Source organism: Neolamprologus multifasciatus, chromosome 7, assembly GCF_963576455.1.
Source record: "Neolamprologus multifasciatus chromosome 7, fNeoMul1.2, whole genome shotgun sequence".
NCBI lineage: Eukaryota > Metazoa > Chordata > Actinopteri > Cichliformes > Cichlidae > Neolamprologus > Neolamprologus multifasciatus.
Genome location: NC_140445.1, coordinates 44,596,779 through 44,615,923, shown reverse-complemented (window position 1 = coordinate 44,615,923; position 19,145 = coordinate 44,596,779). Strand labels below are relative to the sequence as shown.

General features: G+C 41.7%; 1 protein-coding gene across 7 annotated transcripts in view; it reads right to left on the bottom strand.

Annotated features, from left to right (window-relative positions):
- The window catches only part of kif21a (kinesin family member 21A), a 72,270-nt gene extending 55,025 nt beyond the window's left edge, over window positions 1-17,245 (bottom strand). For 3 of the 7 annotated variants that reach the window (XM_085164698.1, XM_085164699.1, XM_085164700.1), the window contains exon 1: window positions 16,844-17,245. In XM_085164698.1, coding sequence (XP_085020824.1) covers window positions 16,844-16,887 — 44 coding nt within the window. In that variant the 5' untranslated portion in view covers window positions 16,888-17,245. The remainder of the gene's footprint in view (window positions 1-16,843) is intronic. The other 4 variants (XM_085164701.1, XM_085164703.1, XM_085164702.1 and 1 more) reach the window with 3 other exon arrangements.
- Between the last annotated feature and the right edge of the window lie 1,900 nt (window positions 17,246-19,145).

Genomic DNA, 19,145 nt, shown 5'->3' with positions numbered 1-19,145 from the left:
AGCACGACCTGTTTATTTTCGAACCGTGCATATTGTTTAAAGCCTAAATTATCTGTTCGCTAAGTTGAACGTATCGCAGTGTAAATTCACTCAGTAGAAAAAAAAGGCGGCTAGCGTCCGTCTCAGTGCGTTAAAGCAAGAGACTTTTGTAAGAACTCCAAGTTGATGTTTAGCGTACTGTGAGCGACTAAAGCAAGAGACTTTTCTAAGAACTCCAAGTTGATGTTAGCGCCCCGTAAGAACATCTCAGTGCGTTAAAGCAGGAGACGTTTGTTACGGATTAGTAGAATCGGTGTTTCATCCGTCTTAGTTATTAGGAAAAAAAGTGGCGGTGTGTGATCCGTCCTCCGTGCGTTAAAGCAGGAAAGTGTGTTACTATTAGTTAGAAAGCGGGGTTTAAGGCCTCGTCGCCAGCTGAGGGCTGTGTGTGTCACGGGTTTGGTTACCCCACCTAGTCTCGGACGCGGGGCTAGGACCTGTGAGGGCAGGAGATCCAGGGTGGTGACCTGGGGATTCGTGGCTCCTTAAATAACTAAGTCGGGGAGAGGTCCCTGTCACAGTCTGAAGTATGCATAAAAGCAGGATCGGTTGCTTTCGCCGGTTAGATTCCGAGCTGAGTTGAACAGTGCCTGATGCAGAAGGAGGACGGTGTAGTGTGTGTGAAAGCGCCGTTAGAGTCGGCGTCTCGTCTGAAGTACGGGAGTCAATTAAAGTAACAAAAATAATTTGTGTCTAAAAGTGTGTGTTTGTGGTGTGTAGAAATTGCGGCAGGAGGCCGTGTCGCGAATTTTGCAAACTGTGAAGTCAATTGGGGGGTTTAATTTGGTTTTATTTTTATGGGGAAGAGAAACTGCGGTATCCAGTCCGTGGCGCAGTTTGAATAATTCGTGAGGCAAATGTGGCGCGATCTGAAGATCGTGAGCCTAATTGTCCTAGTTAGGTTGAGGTGTATAAGAGTGGACGGCACCCGCTCTTTGTTCTGATTAGGGCGTTGTCCTGAATCAGCAGAAGTGTCTCGCAGAAAGTTGGGACTGCAAGAAGTATGAAGTGTTTTTGAGCCAGCCTCGAGGGGCAGGTTCACAGGTGAAACGAACGAGGAGTAAAATGTGCGTGTGTGTGAGAGAGAAGGAAAAGGTGGGGGTGAGTGACCAGCCTGTGAGTGTGTGTGAATTCTTTGATGACAAATAGGGAGACAAAGTAGATTAGTTGATTTTCTGTGAAATAGTAATAGTCAAGAAGTGGTAGTTATCAAATAGGAGAAAATGAACTGAAGTAAATAAAGCAAATTAAAAGTGGATTAGCGTTAAAGAAATGATAAATAAATTGATAAAATTAACAGTGACATTTAAAGCTGACCAAGTATTCAAGGATGAATGGAGACTTTGATGGTGGACTGTATGAGAGCTGTTGGGGTGAAAGGAAAATGAGGTTGGAGGAGTGAGTTAACAGGTTAATGTGTGGGTGTAAAACAGTGAGGTAAAAAAAAGAGAAAGAAAATCATGAAAACAAAGAAAGTAAAAAGTGTGGAAGTGTGAGTGGGAAATTGTCTCCAACTGGGGGAAGCAGTGACACTACAGGTCACCTTCTTCCCCTGCTGGACACAAAAGAAAACATAATTTGGAGTGTTGTGGATGAAAATAATTAACAACAACATCAAGAAGATTTTTTGTGTTTGCGGTTAAGACCAAATAAAAATTTCATTTTGGGGTTTAAAGTCAGTAGAGTTTCAAAACAAAATAAGTAGACATGTGTTGCTTTAGGAGTGATTAAAACATCTGGAGTCACACTGAATAATGAAAGTCTCTCAGTCTGTCGATTACAGGTGGGGAACGGACCTGGATCAATTCTCCACGGGCAGCAGTCGGAAGAAAATTATAGGTTAAAATCATTAGAAAAATAAATAAATAGAAACACCCAGCCAGAATTTTTGGCTGAATTGTTTTGCAGCTTCCCGTCCTCATCCTGAACAAGCAAGCTCCAAGGAAGCTAATCTCTCCCTGAAGACACAGAGTGCAGTTCCAGAAGCACGAGCTTGAACATCAACAGTGGACAGAAGTCCAAGAGACAATACCAGAGTTATGAGCAGAGAGGTCCAGCAGCACTATGGGCAAACGGCATCAGAAAGAGAAGATCCACCATCTAGATTGGATGGATGGAGATGCGTTTCCAGCAAGCTGCAACCTCACTGTGTGTGAAGGACCTTTTGAGAAGACTGTCTGAGCTTTGACATTTGCCATGTTTGGAGTGAGATGGCAATGAAAGAGACAGTGGGACAAAGAGATACACGAGACAAAGCTGAAGAGAACTGACTGTCATTGGACAGGCAAAGTGGGAGAGAAGAACGGAGAGAAAGGAGCAGAAGAGGACTGAGGCTGCTGTTTTAGTTTGGGGAATCAAATTGGGTTAAGGAATCCAGGGGAGACAAACTGACTGCCTGGAAGTGGAGGATTGACACAGTGTCCAGACCACCACAAAAGGGGGAGGAAGACAAGGACTGAGGTATGCAAGAGTACTGTTAGGAAAAATGAAAAGTAACACCACACATGCACATGATATGCACTAGAGATAACACAAAATCATACTTAAAGTGGCACACATCAAAAGAGGGTATTTGTAGAAGGGGTTAACAACATACAGTGTGGTTGCCGATGGTAACCTGCAAGCATTTGGGGTTTAGCGGTGCCTGACTATGTCAGTTTTTCATTTAGATGTTTCTGAAACAAAATTTGGAGTGAACAGAGTTTTGTTTCAGAAAAAAGGGGGAAGGTACATAAAAGGATACATAGAAATAGAAAATGTATTAACCCGACTAACACACACACACACACACGTAATGAAGCTCATTAGGATCAAACACAATTTTAAGTAGGCAATACTGTTACTATCATCCTGTCTGGTTTATTGAGTGGGTTGAGAACTGATACATAGACGACTGAATTAGTATTATTTTGGGGAAGATGATAGCAGGGATGAACAGAATCCTGCAGCCAGAGTTTAAATGAGTGAAACTAGCAGATTTTTTGTTTTTGTTTTTGTTTCTGAAGTATGGGGAAAGTTTTACCATGGCACCAAGTTTTAGATTTGGTGTTTTCTCACCTATAAGAGAGAATATTCTGTGACAAGTCCCAAGACCGGGCTTCTGTATTTTTATTTACTTTTGTTTTTCAGTTTTATCTGTTATTTTTCATTTTATTTTTATTTTTTGAACAGTGCACTGATTTTTGTTTGTGAATTTCTTTTCTTTAAGCAGATCTGCACGTCGGGAATTAAAAGCGCTACACGTCGTCGAGAAAATTGTTACAAGTGAGTTTCTCCACATTAAAATGGGCTCTGGAGAAAGCCACTTATTTGGGACAATTAGAAAATGAGAGTCCCTGCCTAAAAAGGATTCAGCGAGGTAATCCGACCTAAAGTTCTTCTTTTTCTTTTTGAAATGACGTCATTTTGCTGAGGGTGGAAATCAAATGCGGCGATAGTTTCCACTATCAGCAAAGAAAGAAAGAATGGATGAATGAATGAATGAATGGAAAAACAAACTGACTGACTGGTAAAAGCTGACAAGACTTGACTACGACTCAAGGTTAACCTCCACCTAGACAGGACAAAAGGGTGGATGAATTTATGTGTTTCTTTTTACAGGAGCAGAAAGATGACAGCAGCATCTGAGGTTGCGTGAGCTTTGGCTGTACCGATTTAACTTGTAAAGGCCACTTTCTGTGTTTGTGAATCTACCAGGGGTGTGTTATCCATGGGCTTGTGTTGCTCACAGAAGTTACTGTGAGAAAGTGTGTACACACCTGTGCAGCGCTAACATTTACATTCTCTTTTCTACAGCATTACAGTTCTTCATGTGATTTGATGATGTGATTTATAACAGAACAATTGGTTGATGTTTGTTTCTCTACTACAGGACTGATGATGCTGTTACACTGTGTTGTTGGGAAAATGTTGAAGGTTAATTTGACGATGTGAATAACGTGAGAAATTTCCTGTGTTGAAACCAGTGTCATTCCTTTTACAGCAGGCTTAATTTTATGGCCTTTTACGGCACCTCTGGAATGTGGATGGCTGACGTCTGCACACCAGGATTGTCCATGTGTGCTCCTAATGTTTGTTTTTCTTTAAGAGTGGATGTAGAAGGCTTCAGCAGAAAACAGACAAGTGACATGAGGAAACAAATAAGATGCAGTGTTTATGGAATAGTTGAATATGAGCTCATTAGCTGGCCACTACTGAGCTCATAGTGATAAAATGGGTGGAGTGATATTGTTTAAGGGAAGTCACAGATTAAATTGTGGAATAAATTGGGATGATTCATGATTTGGGACAAATTATGGTAATAATAGTGATTTAATGATTGGAGAAAACCTGCACATGATACTTGTCTTTTATGCTGAATACTTTATCACTCTTATGATCTACAGTTGGTTGCAAATGTGAAGTTTGATTTAATAGATTTGTCTTCCAGGATACAGGCTCCAGGTGGAGCTGGGAGTTAAATAATTAATATTTAACTCCCATTTAACTCCAATAATTAATAAATAATAATTTACACAGGGTTACAGGTTGGAGTATGGTTGCTCCAAGTTGGAAACCCTGAAGATTGTTTTAGAGAGAATGTGCAACATTCTTGTACATGTCTCATTGGGGAGTTGACACATGGTGGAAGCCATGTGGGGAGAGGAGTGTTATTTTTAATTCTGTAGATGTCGTGAAGTGCCATGACGAGAAGGAGTGGCTGAGAGGATCGTCCGCAAGATGGGGAGCTGAGGCCAGGAGAGAGACTTCAGGAGGATCAGAGATCATCTTCAGCACAGCAGACATCACACAGAGAGCTGTGCTACTGAGCTTCCAGGAGATCAAGAGGAGACTTCCCACAGCAAGATTTTAAATAAAATGAGAGATTCATCGTTGACATTGAGGAAGACAACTAAGGTGTACGACGTGCTCTGCCTTAAATCTTCAGCAGCGTTGGACGTGACAACTCGAGGGATGGAGAGAGCGTGCCAAGCTCCAAAAGTGACAGCGCAGAGGAACTCCAGCGATGGAATTGTGTTTCTGTGTGAAGCACAAATACTAGGAGACTGGGAAATAGTTGACTACCACTTTTCCCAAGGATGAGGATCACCTAAAGTGTGTCACTTTGCCATTCAGATCTGATGCTCTGCAGAGAAGCCTTCTGTGAGGGAGAGATGTAAACAGACGAGCCTTTTGTCTGCATTTAACTCATGTCAACTTCTCTTGGCCGGTTGAGGGGGAATTGGAGAGAAACGGTGGTGTTAGGTGTGACTGTTGTAATTGTAACTGTGATTTTTTAAAAGTGAATTGCCCAGAGACAGATCTGAGTCCACTCCGGGGATACCACCATCACAGGCCACGGGTGAAGCGAACCAAACGTAGTGAAACAGGTCAATCAGATGAGTGTTTTGATTATTATGGCGGTATAGAGTTGGACTACGTTAAAGGGTCCACAATCTCGTATATATTTGATCTTTGTGCTGTCATTAAATGCAATCGCTTGCTGAGCAGTTGGGTCCAACATCTTTAATGGCAGTACAAAATCGGATGGGCGTTAGATATGTTGTTGGGAGAAAAAGGGGGCGTTTGCGCGATATTTGGGGATGTGTATTGTACTTGTATTCCAAATAATATAGCTTCCCGACGGCTCTGTGACCCGAATTCTGGAAGGCCTAAAGACGTTGTCCACCACAATGTATGAGCATTCGGGATTGGATAACCCGTTGGAAGCGTGGATGACCTCTGTCTCTGGGCAATGAAAAGGTTTCATTATGTCAATTATGGTTTCTTTGTTTGTTTTTATTGCAGTATCAGTGACATGTGGGTGTTGTTGTGTGCCTTGTATCAGAGCCTTGTTCGTAAGACACATCATGATGCCACTTTTGGGAAATGGGGAGTCACAGTATGAAAACATTATGGTGAAAGATTTAGTGTAGTTTTATCTGCCATAGGGCAGATAAAAAGGGGGATTTGTAGAAATGTTTAGCTGATTTAGAGTTTAGAAATGTGTTAACATAGAATCTAGAATTATTGTAGAGACATTGACACTGCCCTCAATGTAATAAAGGCCTGATGGTGTCCTGAATTTAGGAGCAGAGTATAGGAGACCCTCCCCAGTTGAACTGTGAAAGTAAAACAGAGAGGAGTTAATCCTGAGAGGAAATTCCCCAGAGAATGTTTGGGTGGGGGTCTCAACATTTGACCTGGATAACTGTGGTCTGGAAGGGAAATGGGTTTTTTATGACCTCTAGGGAGTCACCTACACCCACAGTGTTTTAACTGTCACGCACACTCACTTACGCGCACACACATACATACAGGTATGCGTACACAGTCACACACGAGCACTCACATAGACACAGACACAGAGTTTGCAGCACACCGTAGGGGGTTTTATGATGGGGACGCCTCTATAAAGCTGGCTGTAACTAACAAAGGGGTGAAGATTTTGCAGAGGGACACACCGGCCTCGTCTTCCCTTCTAGAAGTGCATGCTTAAATGAAGATGAATAAAGATGAATAAAAGTTTTGTGAAAATGACTACTGAGTTCCGGTGCCGTCTCTGGAAGTTTCGACGAATAAAAGAACAGGGGTAAAACTGATTTCGTAACAGTTTTGGTGCCGAAACCCTGGGATTCGCTCGAGGCGCAGAGAGGATGAATTGGCAGAGCTGAGATCGTGAAACGAGGCGAACAGAGAGCTAGCTCACATGATTAAAAGGTAAGCACGACCTGTTTATTTTCGAACCGTGCATATTGTTTAAAGCCTAAATTATCTGTTCGCTAAGTTGAACGTATCGCAGTGTAAATTCACTCAGTAGAAAAAAAAGGCGGCTAGCGTCCGTCTCAGTGCGTTAAAGCAAGAGACTTTTGTAAGAACTCCAAGTTGATGTTTAGCGTACTGTGAGCGACTAAAGCAAGAGACTTTTCTAAGAACTCCAAGTTGATGTTTAGCGCCCCGTAAGAACATCTCAGTGCGTTAAAGCAGGAGACGTTTGTTACGGATTAGTAGAATCGGTGTTTCATCCGTCTTAGTTATTAGGAAAAAAGTGGCGGTGTGTGATCCGTCCTCCGTGCGTTAAAGCAGGAAAGTGTGTTACTATTAGTTAGAAAGCGGGGTTTAAGGCCTCGTCGCCAGCTGAGGGCTGTGTGTGTCACGGGTTTGGTTACCCCACCTAGTCTCGGACGCGGGGCTAGGACCTGTGAGGGCAGGAGATCCAGGGTGGTGACCTGGGGATTCGTGGCTCCTTAAATAACTAAGTCGGGGAGAGGTCCCTGTCACAGTCTGAAGTATGCATAAAAGCAGGATCGGTTGCTTTCGCCGGTTAGATTCCGAGCTGAGTTGAACAGTGCCTGATGCAGAAGGAGGACGGTGTAGTGTGTGTGAAAGCGCCGTTAGAGTCGGCGTCTCGTCTGAAGTACGGGAGTCAATTAAAGTAACAAAAATAATTTGTGTCTAAAAGTGTGTGTTTGTGGTGTGTAGAAATTGCGGCAGGAGGCCGTGTCGCGAATTTTTGCAAACTGTGAAGTCAATTGGGGGGTTTAATTTGGTTTTATTTTTTATGGGGAAGAGAAACTGCGGTATCCAGTCCGTGGCGCAGTTTGAATAATTCGTGAGGCAAATGTGGCGCGATCTGAAGATCGTGAGCCTAATTGTCCTAGTTAGGTTGAGGTGTATAAGAGTGGACGGCACCCGCTCTTTGTTCTGATTAGGGCGTTGTCCTGAATCAGCAGAAGTGTCTCGCAGAAAGTTGGGACTGCAAGAAGTATGAAGTGTTTTTGAGCCAGCCTCGAGGGGCAGGTTCACAGGTGAAAACGAACGAGGAGTAAAATGTGCTGTGTGTGTAGAGAGAGAAGGAAAAGGTGGGGGTGAGTGACCAGCCTGTGAGTGTGTGTGAATTCTTTGATGACAAATAGGGAGACAAAGTAGATTAGTTGATTTTCTGTGAAATAGTAATAGTCAAGAAGTGGTAGTTATCAAATAGGAGAAAATGAACTGAAGTAAATAAAGCAAATTAAAAGTGGATTAGCGTTAAAGAAATGATAAATAAATTGATAAAATTAACAGTGACATTTAAAGCTGACCAAGTATTCAAGGATGAATGGAGACTTTGATGGTGGACTGTATGAGAGCTGTTGGGGTGAAAGGAAAATGAGGTTGGAGGAGTGAGTTAACAGGTTAATGTGTGGGTGTAAAACAGTGAGGTAAAAAAAAGAGAAAGAAAATCATGAAAACAAAGAAAGTAAAAAGTGTGGAAGTGTGAGTGGGAAATTGTCTCCAACTGGGGGAAGCAGTGACACTACAGGTCACCTTCTTCCCCTGCTGGACACAAAAGAAAACATAATTTGGAGTGTTGTGGATGAAAATAATTAACAACAACATCAAGAAGATTTTTTGTGTTTGCGGTTAAGACCAAATAAAAATTTCATTTTTGGGGTTTAAAGTCAGTAGAGTTCAAAACAAAATAAGTAGACATGTGTTGCTTTAGGAGTGATTAAAACATCTGGAGTCACACTGAATAATGAAAGTCTCTCAGTCTGTCGATTACAGGTGGGGAACGGACCTGGATCAATTCTCCACGGGCAGCAGTCGGAAGAAAATTATAGGTTAAAATCATTAGAAAAATAAAATAAAATAGAAACACCCAGCCAGAATTTTTGGCTGAATTGTTTTGCAGCTTCCCGTCCTCATCCTGAACAAGCAAGCTCCAAGGAAGCTAATCTCTCCCTGAAGACACAGAGTGCAGTTCCAGAAGCACGAGCTTGAACATCAACAGTGGACAGAAGTCCAAGAGACAATACCAGAGTTATGAGCAGAGAGGTCCAGCAGCACTATGGGCAAACGGCATCAGAAAGAGAAGATCCACCATCTAGATTGGATGGATGGAGATGCGTTTCCAGCAAGCTGCAACCTCACTGTGTGTGAAGGACCTTTGAGAAGACTGTCTGAGTTTGACATTTGCCATGTTTGGAGTGAGATGGCAATGAAAGAGACAGTGGGACAAAGAGATACACGAGACAAAGCTGAAGAGAACTGACTGTCATTGGACGGCAAAGTGGGAGAGAAGAACGGAGAGAAAGGAGCAGAAGAGGACTGAGGCTGCTGTTTTAGTTTGGGGAATCAAATTGGGTTAAGGAATCCAGGGGGGACAAACGACTGCCTGGAAGTGGAGGATTGACACAGTGTCCAGACCACCACAAAAGGGGGAGGAAGACAAGGACTGAGGTATGCAAGAGTACTGTTAGGAAAAATGAAAAGTAACACCACACATGCACATGATATGCACTAGAGATAACACAAAATCATACTTAAAGTGGCACACATCAAAAGAGGGTATTTGTAGAAGGGGTTAACAACATACAGTGTGGTTGCCGATGGTAACCTGCAAGCATTTGGGGTTTAGCGGTGCCTGACTATGTCAGTTTTTCATTTAGATGTTTCTGAAACAAAATTTGGAGTGAACAGAGTTTTGTTTCAGAAAAAAGGGGGAAGGTACATAAAAGGATACATAGAAATAGAAAATGTATTAACCCGACTAACACACACACACACACGTAATGAAGCTCATTAGGATCAAACACAATTTTAAGTAGGCAATACTGTTACTATCATCCTGTCTGGTTTATTGAGTGGGTTGAGAACTGATACATAGACGACTGAATTAGTATTATTTTGGGGAAGATGATAGCAGGGATGAACAGAATCCTGCAGCCAGAGTTTAAATGAGTGAAACTAGCAGATTTTTTGTTTTTGTTTTTGTTTCTGAAGTATGGGGAAAGTTTTACCATGGCACCAAGTTTTAGATTTGGTGTTTTCTCACCTATAAGAGAGAATATTCTGTGACAAGTCCCAAGACCGGGCTTCTGTATTTTTATTTACTTTTGTTTTTCAGTTTTATCTGTTATTTTTCATTTTATTTTTATTTTTTGAACAGTGCACTGATTTTTGTTTGTGAATTTCTTTTCTTTAAGCAGATCTGCACGTCGGGAATTAAAAGCGCTACACGTCGTCGAGAAAATTGTTACAAGTGAGTTTCTCCACATTAAAATGGGCTCTGGAGAAAGCCACTTATTTGGGACAATTAGAAAATGAGAGTCCCTGCCTAAAAAGGATTCAGCGAGGTAATCCGACCTAAAGTTCTTCTTTTTCTTTTTGAAATGACGTCATTTTGCTGAGGGTGGAAATCAAATGCGGCGATAGTTTCCACTATCAGCAAAGAAAGAAAGAATGGATGAATGAATGAATGAATGGAAACAAACTGACTGACTGGTAAAAGCTGACAAGACTTGACTACGACTCAAGGTTAACCTCCACCTAGACAGGACAAAAGGGTGGATGAATTTATGTGTTTCTTTTTACAGGAGCAGAAAGATGACAGCAGCATCTGAGGTTGCGTGAGCTTTGGCTGTACCGATTTAACTTGTAAAGGCCACTTTCTGTGTTTGTGAATCTACCAGGGGTGTGTTATCCATGGGCTTGTGTTGCTCACAGAAGTTACTGTGAGAAAGTGTGTACACACCTGTGCAGCGCTAACATTTACATTCTCTTTTCTACAGCATTACAGTTCTTCATGTGATTTGATGATGTGATTTATAACAGAACAATTGGTTGATGTTTGTTTCTCTACTACAGGACTGATGATGCTGTTACACTGTGTTGTTGGGAAAATGTTGAAGGTTAATTTGACGATGTGAATAACGTGAGAAATTTCCTGTGTTGAAACCAGTGTCATTCCTTTTACAGCAGGCTTAATTTTATGGCCTTTTACGGCACCTCTGGAATGTGGATGGCTGACGTCTGCACACCAGGATTGTCCATGTGTGCTCCTAATGTTTGTTTTTCTTTAAGAGTGGATGTAGAAGGTTCAGCAGAAAACAGACAAGTGACATGAGGAAACAAATAAGATGCAGTGTTTATGGAATAGTTGAATATGAGCTCATTAGCTGGCCACTACTGAGCTCATAGTGATAAAATGGGTGGAGTGATATTGTTTAAGGGAAGTCACAGATTAAATTGTGGAATAAATTGGGATGATTCATGATTTGGGACAAATTATGGTAATAATAGTGATTTAATGATTGGAGAAAACCTGCACATGATACTTGTCTTTTATGCTGAATACTTTATCACTCTTATGATCTACAGTTGGTTGCAAATGTGAAGTTTGATTTAATAGATTTGTCTTCCAGGATACAGGCTCCAGGTGGAGCTGGGAGTTAAATAATTAATATTTAACTCCCATTTAACTCCAATAATTAATAAATAATAATTACACAGGGTTACAGGTTGGAGTATGGTTGCTCCAAGTTGGAAACCCTGAAGATTGTTTTAGAGAGAATGTGCAACATTCTTGTACATGTCTCATTGGGGAGTTGACACATGGTGGAAGCCATGTGGGGAGAGGAGTGTTATTTTTTAATCCGTAGATGTCGTGAGGTGCCATGACGAGAAGGAGTGGCTGAGAGGATCGTCCACAAGATGGGAGCTGAGGCCAGGAGAGAGGCTTCAGGAGGATCAGAGATCATCTTCAGCACAGCAGACATCACACAGAGAGCTGTGCTACTGAGCTTCCAGGAGATCAAGAGGAGACTTCCCACAGCAAGATTTTAAATAAAATGAGAGATTCATCGTTGACATTGAGGAAGACAACTAAGGTGTACGACGTGCTCTGCCTTAAATCTTCAGCAGCGTTGGACGTGACAACTCGAGGGATGGAGAGAGCGTGCCAAGCTCCAAAAGTGACAGCGCAGAGGAACTCCAGCGATGGAATTGTGTTTCTGTGTGAAGCACAAATACTAGGAGACTGGGAAATAGTTGACACCACTTTTCCCAAGGATGAGGATCACCTAAAGTGTGTCACTTTGCCATTCAGATCTGATGCTCTGCAGAGAAGCCTTCTGTGAGGGAGAGATGTAAACAGACGAGCCTTTTGTCTGCATTTAACTCATGTCAACTTCTCTTGGCCGGTTGAGGGGGAATTGGAGAGAAACGGTGGTGTTAGGTGTGACTGTTGTAATTGTAACTGTGATTTTTTAAAAGTGAATTGCCCAGAGACAGATCTGAGTCCACTCCGGGGATACCACCATCACAGGCCACGGGTGAAGCGAACCAAACGTAGTGAAACAGGTCAATCAGATGAGTGTTTTGATTATTATGGCGGTATAGAGTTGGACTACGTTAAAGGGTCCACAATCTCGTATATATTTGATCTTTGTGCTGTCATTAAATGCAATCGCTTGCTGAGCAGTTGGGTCCAACATCTTTAATGGCAGTACAAAATCGGATGGCGTTAGATATGTTGTTGGGAGAAAAAGGGGGCGTTTGCGCGATATTTGGGGATGTGTATTGTACTTGTATTCCAAATAATATAGCTTCCGACGGCTCTGTGACCCGAATTCTGGAAGGCCTAAAGACGTTGTCCACCACAATGTATGAGCATTCGGGATTGGATAACCCGTTGGAAGCGTGGATGACCTCTGTCTCTGGGCAATGAAAAGGTTTCATTATGTCAATTATGGTTTCTTTGTTTGTTTTTATTGCAGTATCAGTGACATGTGGGTGTTGTTGTGTGCCTTGTATCAGAGCCTTGTTCGTAAGACACATCATGATGCCACTTTTGGGAAATGGGGAGTCACAGTATGAAAACATTATGGTGAAAGATTTAGTGTAGTTTTATCTGCCATAGGGCAGATAAAAAGGGGGATTTGTAGAAATGTTTAGCTGATTTAGAGTTTAGAAATGTGTTAACATAGAATCTAGAATTATTGTAGAGACATTGACACTGCCCTCAATGTAATAAAGGCCTGATGGTGTCCTGAATTTAGGAGCAGAGTATAGGAGACCCTCCCCAGTTGAACTGTGAAAGTAAAACAGAGAGGAGTTAATCCTGAGAGGAAATTCCCCAGAGAATGTTTGGGTGGGGGTCTCAACATTTGACCTGGATAACTGTGGTCTGGAAGGGAAATGGGTTTTTTTATGACCTCTAGGGAGTCGCCTACACCCACAGTGTTTTAACTGTCACGCACACTCACTTACGCGCACACACATACATACAGGTATGCGTACACAGTCACACACGAGCACTCACATAGACACAGACACAGAGTTTGCAGCACACCGTAGGGGGTTTTATGATGGGGACGCCTCTATAAAGCTGGCTGTAACTAACAAAGGGGTGAAGATTTTGCAGAGGGACACACCGGCCTCGTCTTCCCTTCTAGAAGTGCATGCTTAAATGAAGATGAATAAAGATGAATAAAAGTTTTGTGAAAATGACTACTGAGTTCCGGTGCCGTCTCTGGAAGTTTCGACGAATAAAAGAACAGGGGTAAAACTGATTTCGTAACACCACTTATACCAGTTGCTGCATGCCTACACTTGATTACATTAAAGCATGGCTGTAACTTAAGTCTTAAGAGGTTTAGGGACCCATTTAATTTCATTATCGTCATTGTTATGGCCTTCAGCTGAGCATCAGAGACAACAAGTCTTTACAGGGGAAAGGAGGAGGTAAATTTCTAGGTGAGATGTGGCATGGCTTTTTATTTTGCAAGCTCCTCCATTTTATGTTATTAAGTGGTTAATGCAAAAGCTAAGCTCTTACAGCAGATATAAACAAAGTCAAAGATACTTCCCTCTCACTTTGATCCCCAGTGCTAAGCTGTCAGCACATTAAAAACAATGATTCTGCTACATACACTGTAATAACAACCACAGCAGGCAGGTTCAGCAAGTCCTCACTGCAAGCCTTTCGGCCCCTCCCATCAATGTACACCTACCATTTAAAACAGACTGTTATGACATAATGGGCTGTTCAAATAAACCAGGTACAGTACAATTAATATAATGTAGTCAGGGAGGGATACGACTGTGCAACTGTTTCACAATACACCCTCTACTGCCACCATTTTTCTGCACGAGTAAACACTGACAAGCAAATGTTCTCAGCTTTGAGTTCCTTTGTAGAAGTCTGACAGAGCAAGATGGCCTTTTTTTATATAAACAAAGTTTTGGCCTTAAACTGTTAAATTACCTTAAGAAGTCATTTTAGTCCTTAAAACCAACCCTGTATAAAACAGCACCATGAAAACTGTTAGTCTGTGAGATGAGTTCAGCTATTTTTCCATGATGTCTACATATGAGGCGTTTTTGTTGACACACACCTAACCAAATATCCATAGGCTTGTTGGGTTTAGCAGAGAGAAAAAACAAAAACGAAACAGTCATGCCTAATTTGAAGCATCTATGCACATGCAAGGTAGATGCTTGACAAATTTCACTTAAAATTTGTCACTAGAAAACCCATTACAGATGAAAACTGATCTTCAGTAAAACTCCGTGGTAACAGAATTACATTTAGAGGCATCATTATGAGAAAGCTCAACTATGCTTTTCAGGGTACATTTACCAAATAACCAGTCTCGCATATGGCAAATTGAAGTACAGTTTACAGAGCTGTAATTTTAGCTCGTGGAACCACAACACAAAACATTCACCTCTTCCTAAGTGAATGGTTGTCTGCACTTTCACTGCAATTTGCATGCTCCTATAGAGACTCTCTCTGAAAATGCAAATCATTTTAAAAATACACTTGCATCCAATCTGGACAGGCGTGTGTTTTACCTTTCATATGAAACTGGCATATCATAATTCTGCTACCTTACACTCATGTATGAGGTGTGAATCAATTAGAATTATATTAGACAGGTGATCATTTGTAATCAGATACGTTGACTTCATGTGTACGCTAATAGGGCAAAGGGTTTTCTATTCTATGTAGACCCCCTCCATTTCATCTTGTGGGGCAATTTATCGTCATCATCAAAGTAGATTATGGTTAGGATAACAATTTGGCAAAAAAAAAAAAAAAACAGTGGCTACTTTATGATTTGTGATGGTGGTAATTAACTGAAAGAGTGTAGGGTGAACAGAAGTTAACCAACTTGCAGAGAAGAATATTAAACACTCTTAAGAGGTAAAATAGTGTTCAGTGGAAAAAAGCTAATCAGATTTAACAGAAATGCATTATTAAAATTGATTAATGATGACCATTACCTCCACTGGCCTTTGACCTAACTGACGCACACACAACTGACACCACAGTTCGTTCATTCCTAGATGCATATTTCCGGACTTTTGATTTCTTCAGGACTGTTTGGATATTGCATCACACAGTCTCACAACGTATCACTGTATAACCATACTGTCATTATAGTGGTAGCATTGTAGGAGCTGCTCCATTCCTAACCTTACATCCCTGTAAAACACATCAAAGGTAATCAAAACATTTCTAAAACTCTCAACAAAAACCCAAAGTGCCTGCAGCAAAACAACACTACAAATCACACCACAGAATCGAGACAAACAGAAAACCTTTACAGTAAGGCAGCGCAGGGCCATTATATTACTTAGTGGAACCAACTGTGCAGCCCCAGAGGGACAAACAGGAAAGCCCCAGCAGAGTAGACTCCAGGTGGGGAGAGACAACTGACCGCATTACAGGCTCCACAGGGGAGAAGTGGCACTCGATCCACTTAGACTGGGACGGCGACATGCTGCTTGTTCTGGGAACTGTTTTGTAATTAACTGGGCAGGTTCAGGCAGTTGCCTGTTTTGCTTTCATCCTTGCATTAAAATCACTAAATGTCTATCTTTGCAAAGGCAAATTTTTCAGGGAGTTATTTGGCAACAAATAACAGGCGGTACAAAACAGAACATCTCCAGAATCATAAAAACTGTGTTCGAAACCAACACTTGAGACCAATTCAACCCCTGTTACACATGGAGTAGCAACAGCATAAAATAAATTATTCCCCTCATAAATGGGATACTGGGGAATGGTATCCGGAAGCTCAGCACAAACATAATCATCACAAATAATGACGAGGCACTTGTGTGTCTTTAAGGTTGAACAAGGAACACAGGCGAGCAGCTGAAGATGAGGATACCAAAAAAAGAAAAAACAGATATGAGAAACTATACTGCCATTATGAGTCATTTTTATAATTACTATGGATACGGACAGACTGGAGGGGAGAGAAAGAAATTGGTTTCCCCATTATGTCATTGTCAGTGCCACTTCACCATCTGGGTGTGAGCGGCCTTCTTCAGCATGAATACAGCCGCCCACATCAAGTGCATGAAATTAGAGGTGAAGCAGCCTGTCCGTTTGGTGAATTCATTGGAACAGTACTGAATCGCTGAGAGCCGTGACTGAGCTGTCCACTGAATGTCTACAAACAAAGAGCAGACTTGACAGCATTATAGGCCCACTGCCCTTTTCCTTGGAACCTGACTGTCAGTGAAGCTCTTCTTTCATCGATCCACTGTCTCTGCAGGAGGCTTTGATGAGAGGCCAGACCGTTGGACGAAGACAGGCCGACTGGCTCTCTCCCACCTTCTCCATCTGTCTCCTTTTCTATGATAGAGAGAGTCGCTGCAAAAAGATTGTCACTCCTCCCAGCATGCACGCTACAGAGGATGGCCCGTGAATGTGTGCGCGCGTGCGCGTACCTGTGCAATGGGCGTGATGCTTTATGTTTGTGATATAGACCCCAACACAAAACCTGCTCATTCAAACTGAGGTGAGAAACAATTGCGCCGCAAATATGTCCTGAAAGCCGGTAACAGCAACGTCACGACGCCAAAATATAACGACGCGGAATATTTTCCAGGTCAAAGAGTGTTTGGCGAACACAAGATGATGCTGATGACTTGCAGGTGTTTGCTAGGCCCGCTGCACTGACTGACAGGTGGCACCGGGCAATTAATGTTGCTACGCATTTGGGAGTTAATGGAAACATTTAAATAGTCTTTAGCGCCTTACCTCAATGCCACACGGACAGAGCTTTCATCCTGTCCCGTTGTCATGATTCCTTATGCAATAGCAGGTAGAAGAAAAAATAATAATACAGCGGATTTATCTGCGTTGGCTACTAGCCCCGGCAAAAAAAAGGAGTGCGCACTATACTCCCGCTGGCGAGCGGATCACCTCGACTTCAGCGCCGCCATTAAAAAAACAAATAAAACCCACAACAACCTATCTTAACGGTGTTTTAACCATGATATCAGGGAAGAGCCGCGGTGTTGTGCCCGCGTGCTGCGTCTACGTACGCTGCATCTCTGCGCAACTTGGCCCTGATGCTCCGACTCGAGCCCGTCTGCACACTGCCACTCCGGCCGCTGGTGAGCCAATGGCGCGCGCGTACGCGTTCATTGGTTCAAACACACTCGCACATGTGCGCGCGCCCCTTCCGTGCCTCGCCGTTCCTCTCTCCGCTCCGTTTAGACACTGGGAGGGATCCGCAGTGCGTCAGCAAGCCACGCCCTCTCCGGGGAGTGAGGCGATAGTAAGAATCACTGTATTATTTTCCCCCCCAATATACTGGAGGAGTACCAAAATCTGCATTTCCACATTAATACAAAGCTCTCGTGACACAGTCCAGAAATAATCTGTAGCCCAAAATGTACATTTTCCAGACAGTTATCATCGTTTTATGATAGAAAATGTTGGGACAATATTAATTTAATTTTAAAACATTTTTTTCTGTGTGTCTTAGAGAAATCACAGCACCATGAACCGCTTTACAGCATCAGCCATTTGGCTTTCAGGCATGAAGTCATGTCAGCAACGGCAGAGAATCTACCAGCAGCCTTCTGATAGCAGTAACCTTGGACTACCACAAGCTTCTTTTACACAAATGAAAGTTTCCATAGCTTAGCAGGTAGATAGTTGGACTTTCATGTGACTATAAAAGATGGGCAAACACGAGTCTCTATAAGAAATCCTAAATGACATCAGTACATATTTCGAATTCAATTTAATACCATATCAAAACTTTGTTTCAAGCAATTTTAGGCATTCAAATTACCAAATAAATAAAAGACAATATTCTATTGTTTATTATTTAATATACTCTGTAATTGTTCCACTTTAAAACAAACAAACAAACAATCATTTAGTTTACAGATAACAAATATATGAATCCATGTTCCCAGTAGCAATATATAAAAAAAGTCACTAAAATTGCACTGGTAGATAATCTATTTTTTAAGCTCACCTATAAAATAAAGGGTTTTTGTTGTTTTTTGTTTTATTTTGTTTTTCTTTTGCTCCCTGCTAACGTTCATCGCGACTATTTATTCTCTTTAGTTGTTTTTTACTGCCATCTTGTGGACTGGATAATCACAGTGCCACACGAAGGAACTGCAGGGGCCAACACTGCATTTATGTTTCTTAGAAAGAGTGGAACACATCTGGTCACAATGGAAATCAAATCCTACGACTGCACAGAAATAACTGACCTGATGTGTAATTTGCTCCCCTTCTCTAATATAAACATAACCTGACGTCTACAGAGGCAAAACTGTGACTCAGCAAACCTTAAGACCAGGTCAGGATTTGATATCCCGTGGCTGCATTGTTAGATTTTTGATCATATGCAAGTCTTTTTGTCATACATTTTTATTTTTTCTACAGTGTCAGATTGTTTACAAAAACTCATCCTAATGAAAATAATGCCACCTTCCCACCCCACAAACACCTGTAAAAGTATTATATAGTTACTCTATTACATATTTTATATTTATATATTTACAAGTTCTTTAATTGAAATAAACTTCCCATCATCTAACATGTTCTAGTTTTTATCCCTTTCTCATGCCATAATGAAAAATTGTCTTTACCCAACCAAAATCTGGATTGTTCCAAATGTTTTAGTTTACTTGGGATAAGTGAAGACTTTTAACACAAGCCAATTAAATACAAAACATCCTGAATGTTCATCACCAGGTTTGCCACAAAACAGAAATGACCCAGTGACTACTGATTTTTTCCATCAACTCAACATTTACCTGCAGTTTCAAGATCAGGGTCTCCTTGTGACCAAAAACACCAAAACACCATCCCAACTTTGCATTAAGTATTTCACCTAAAAATGGGCTAGAAATCAACCACTGTAATTATGTTAAAAAATCATATGTGATTCTCCTTTGCCAACATTAAAGTGGCCTGAGATTTAAAACAGGAGTGCACACACACTTTAAAACTGACTGTGGGTGCCGGTTTAGTTCACTGGGATGAGCAGGGGACCATATGACATAATGCAACATGTACACTAATGTCAAAT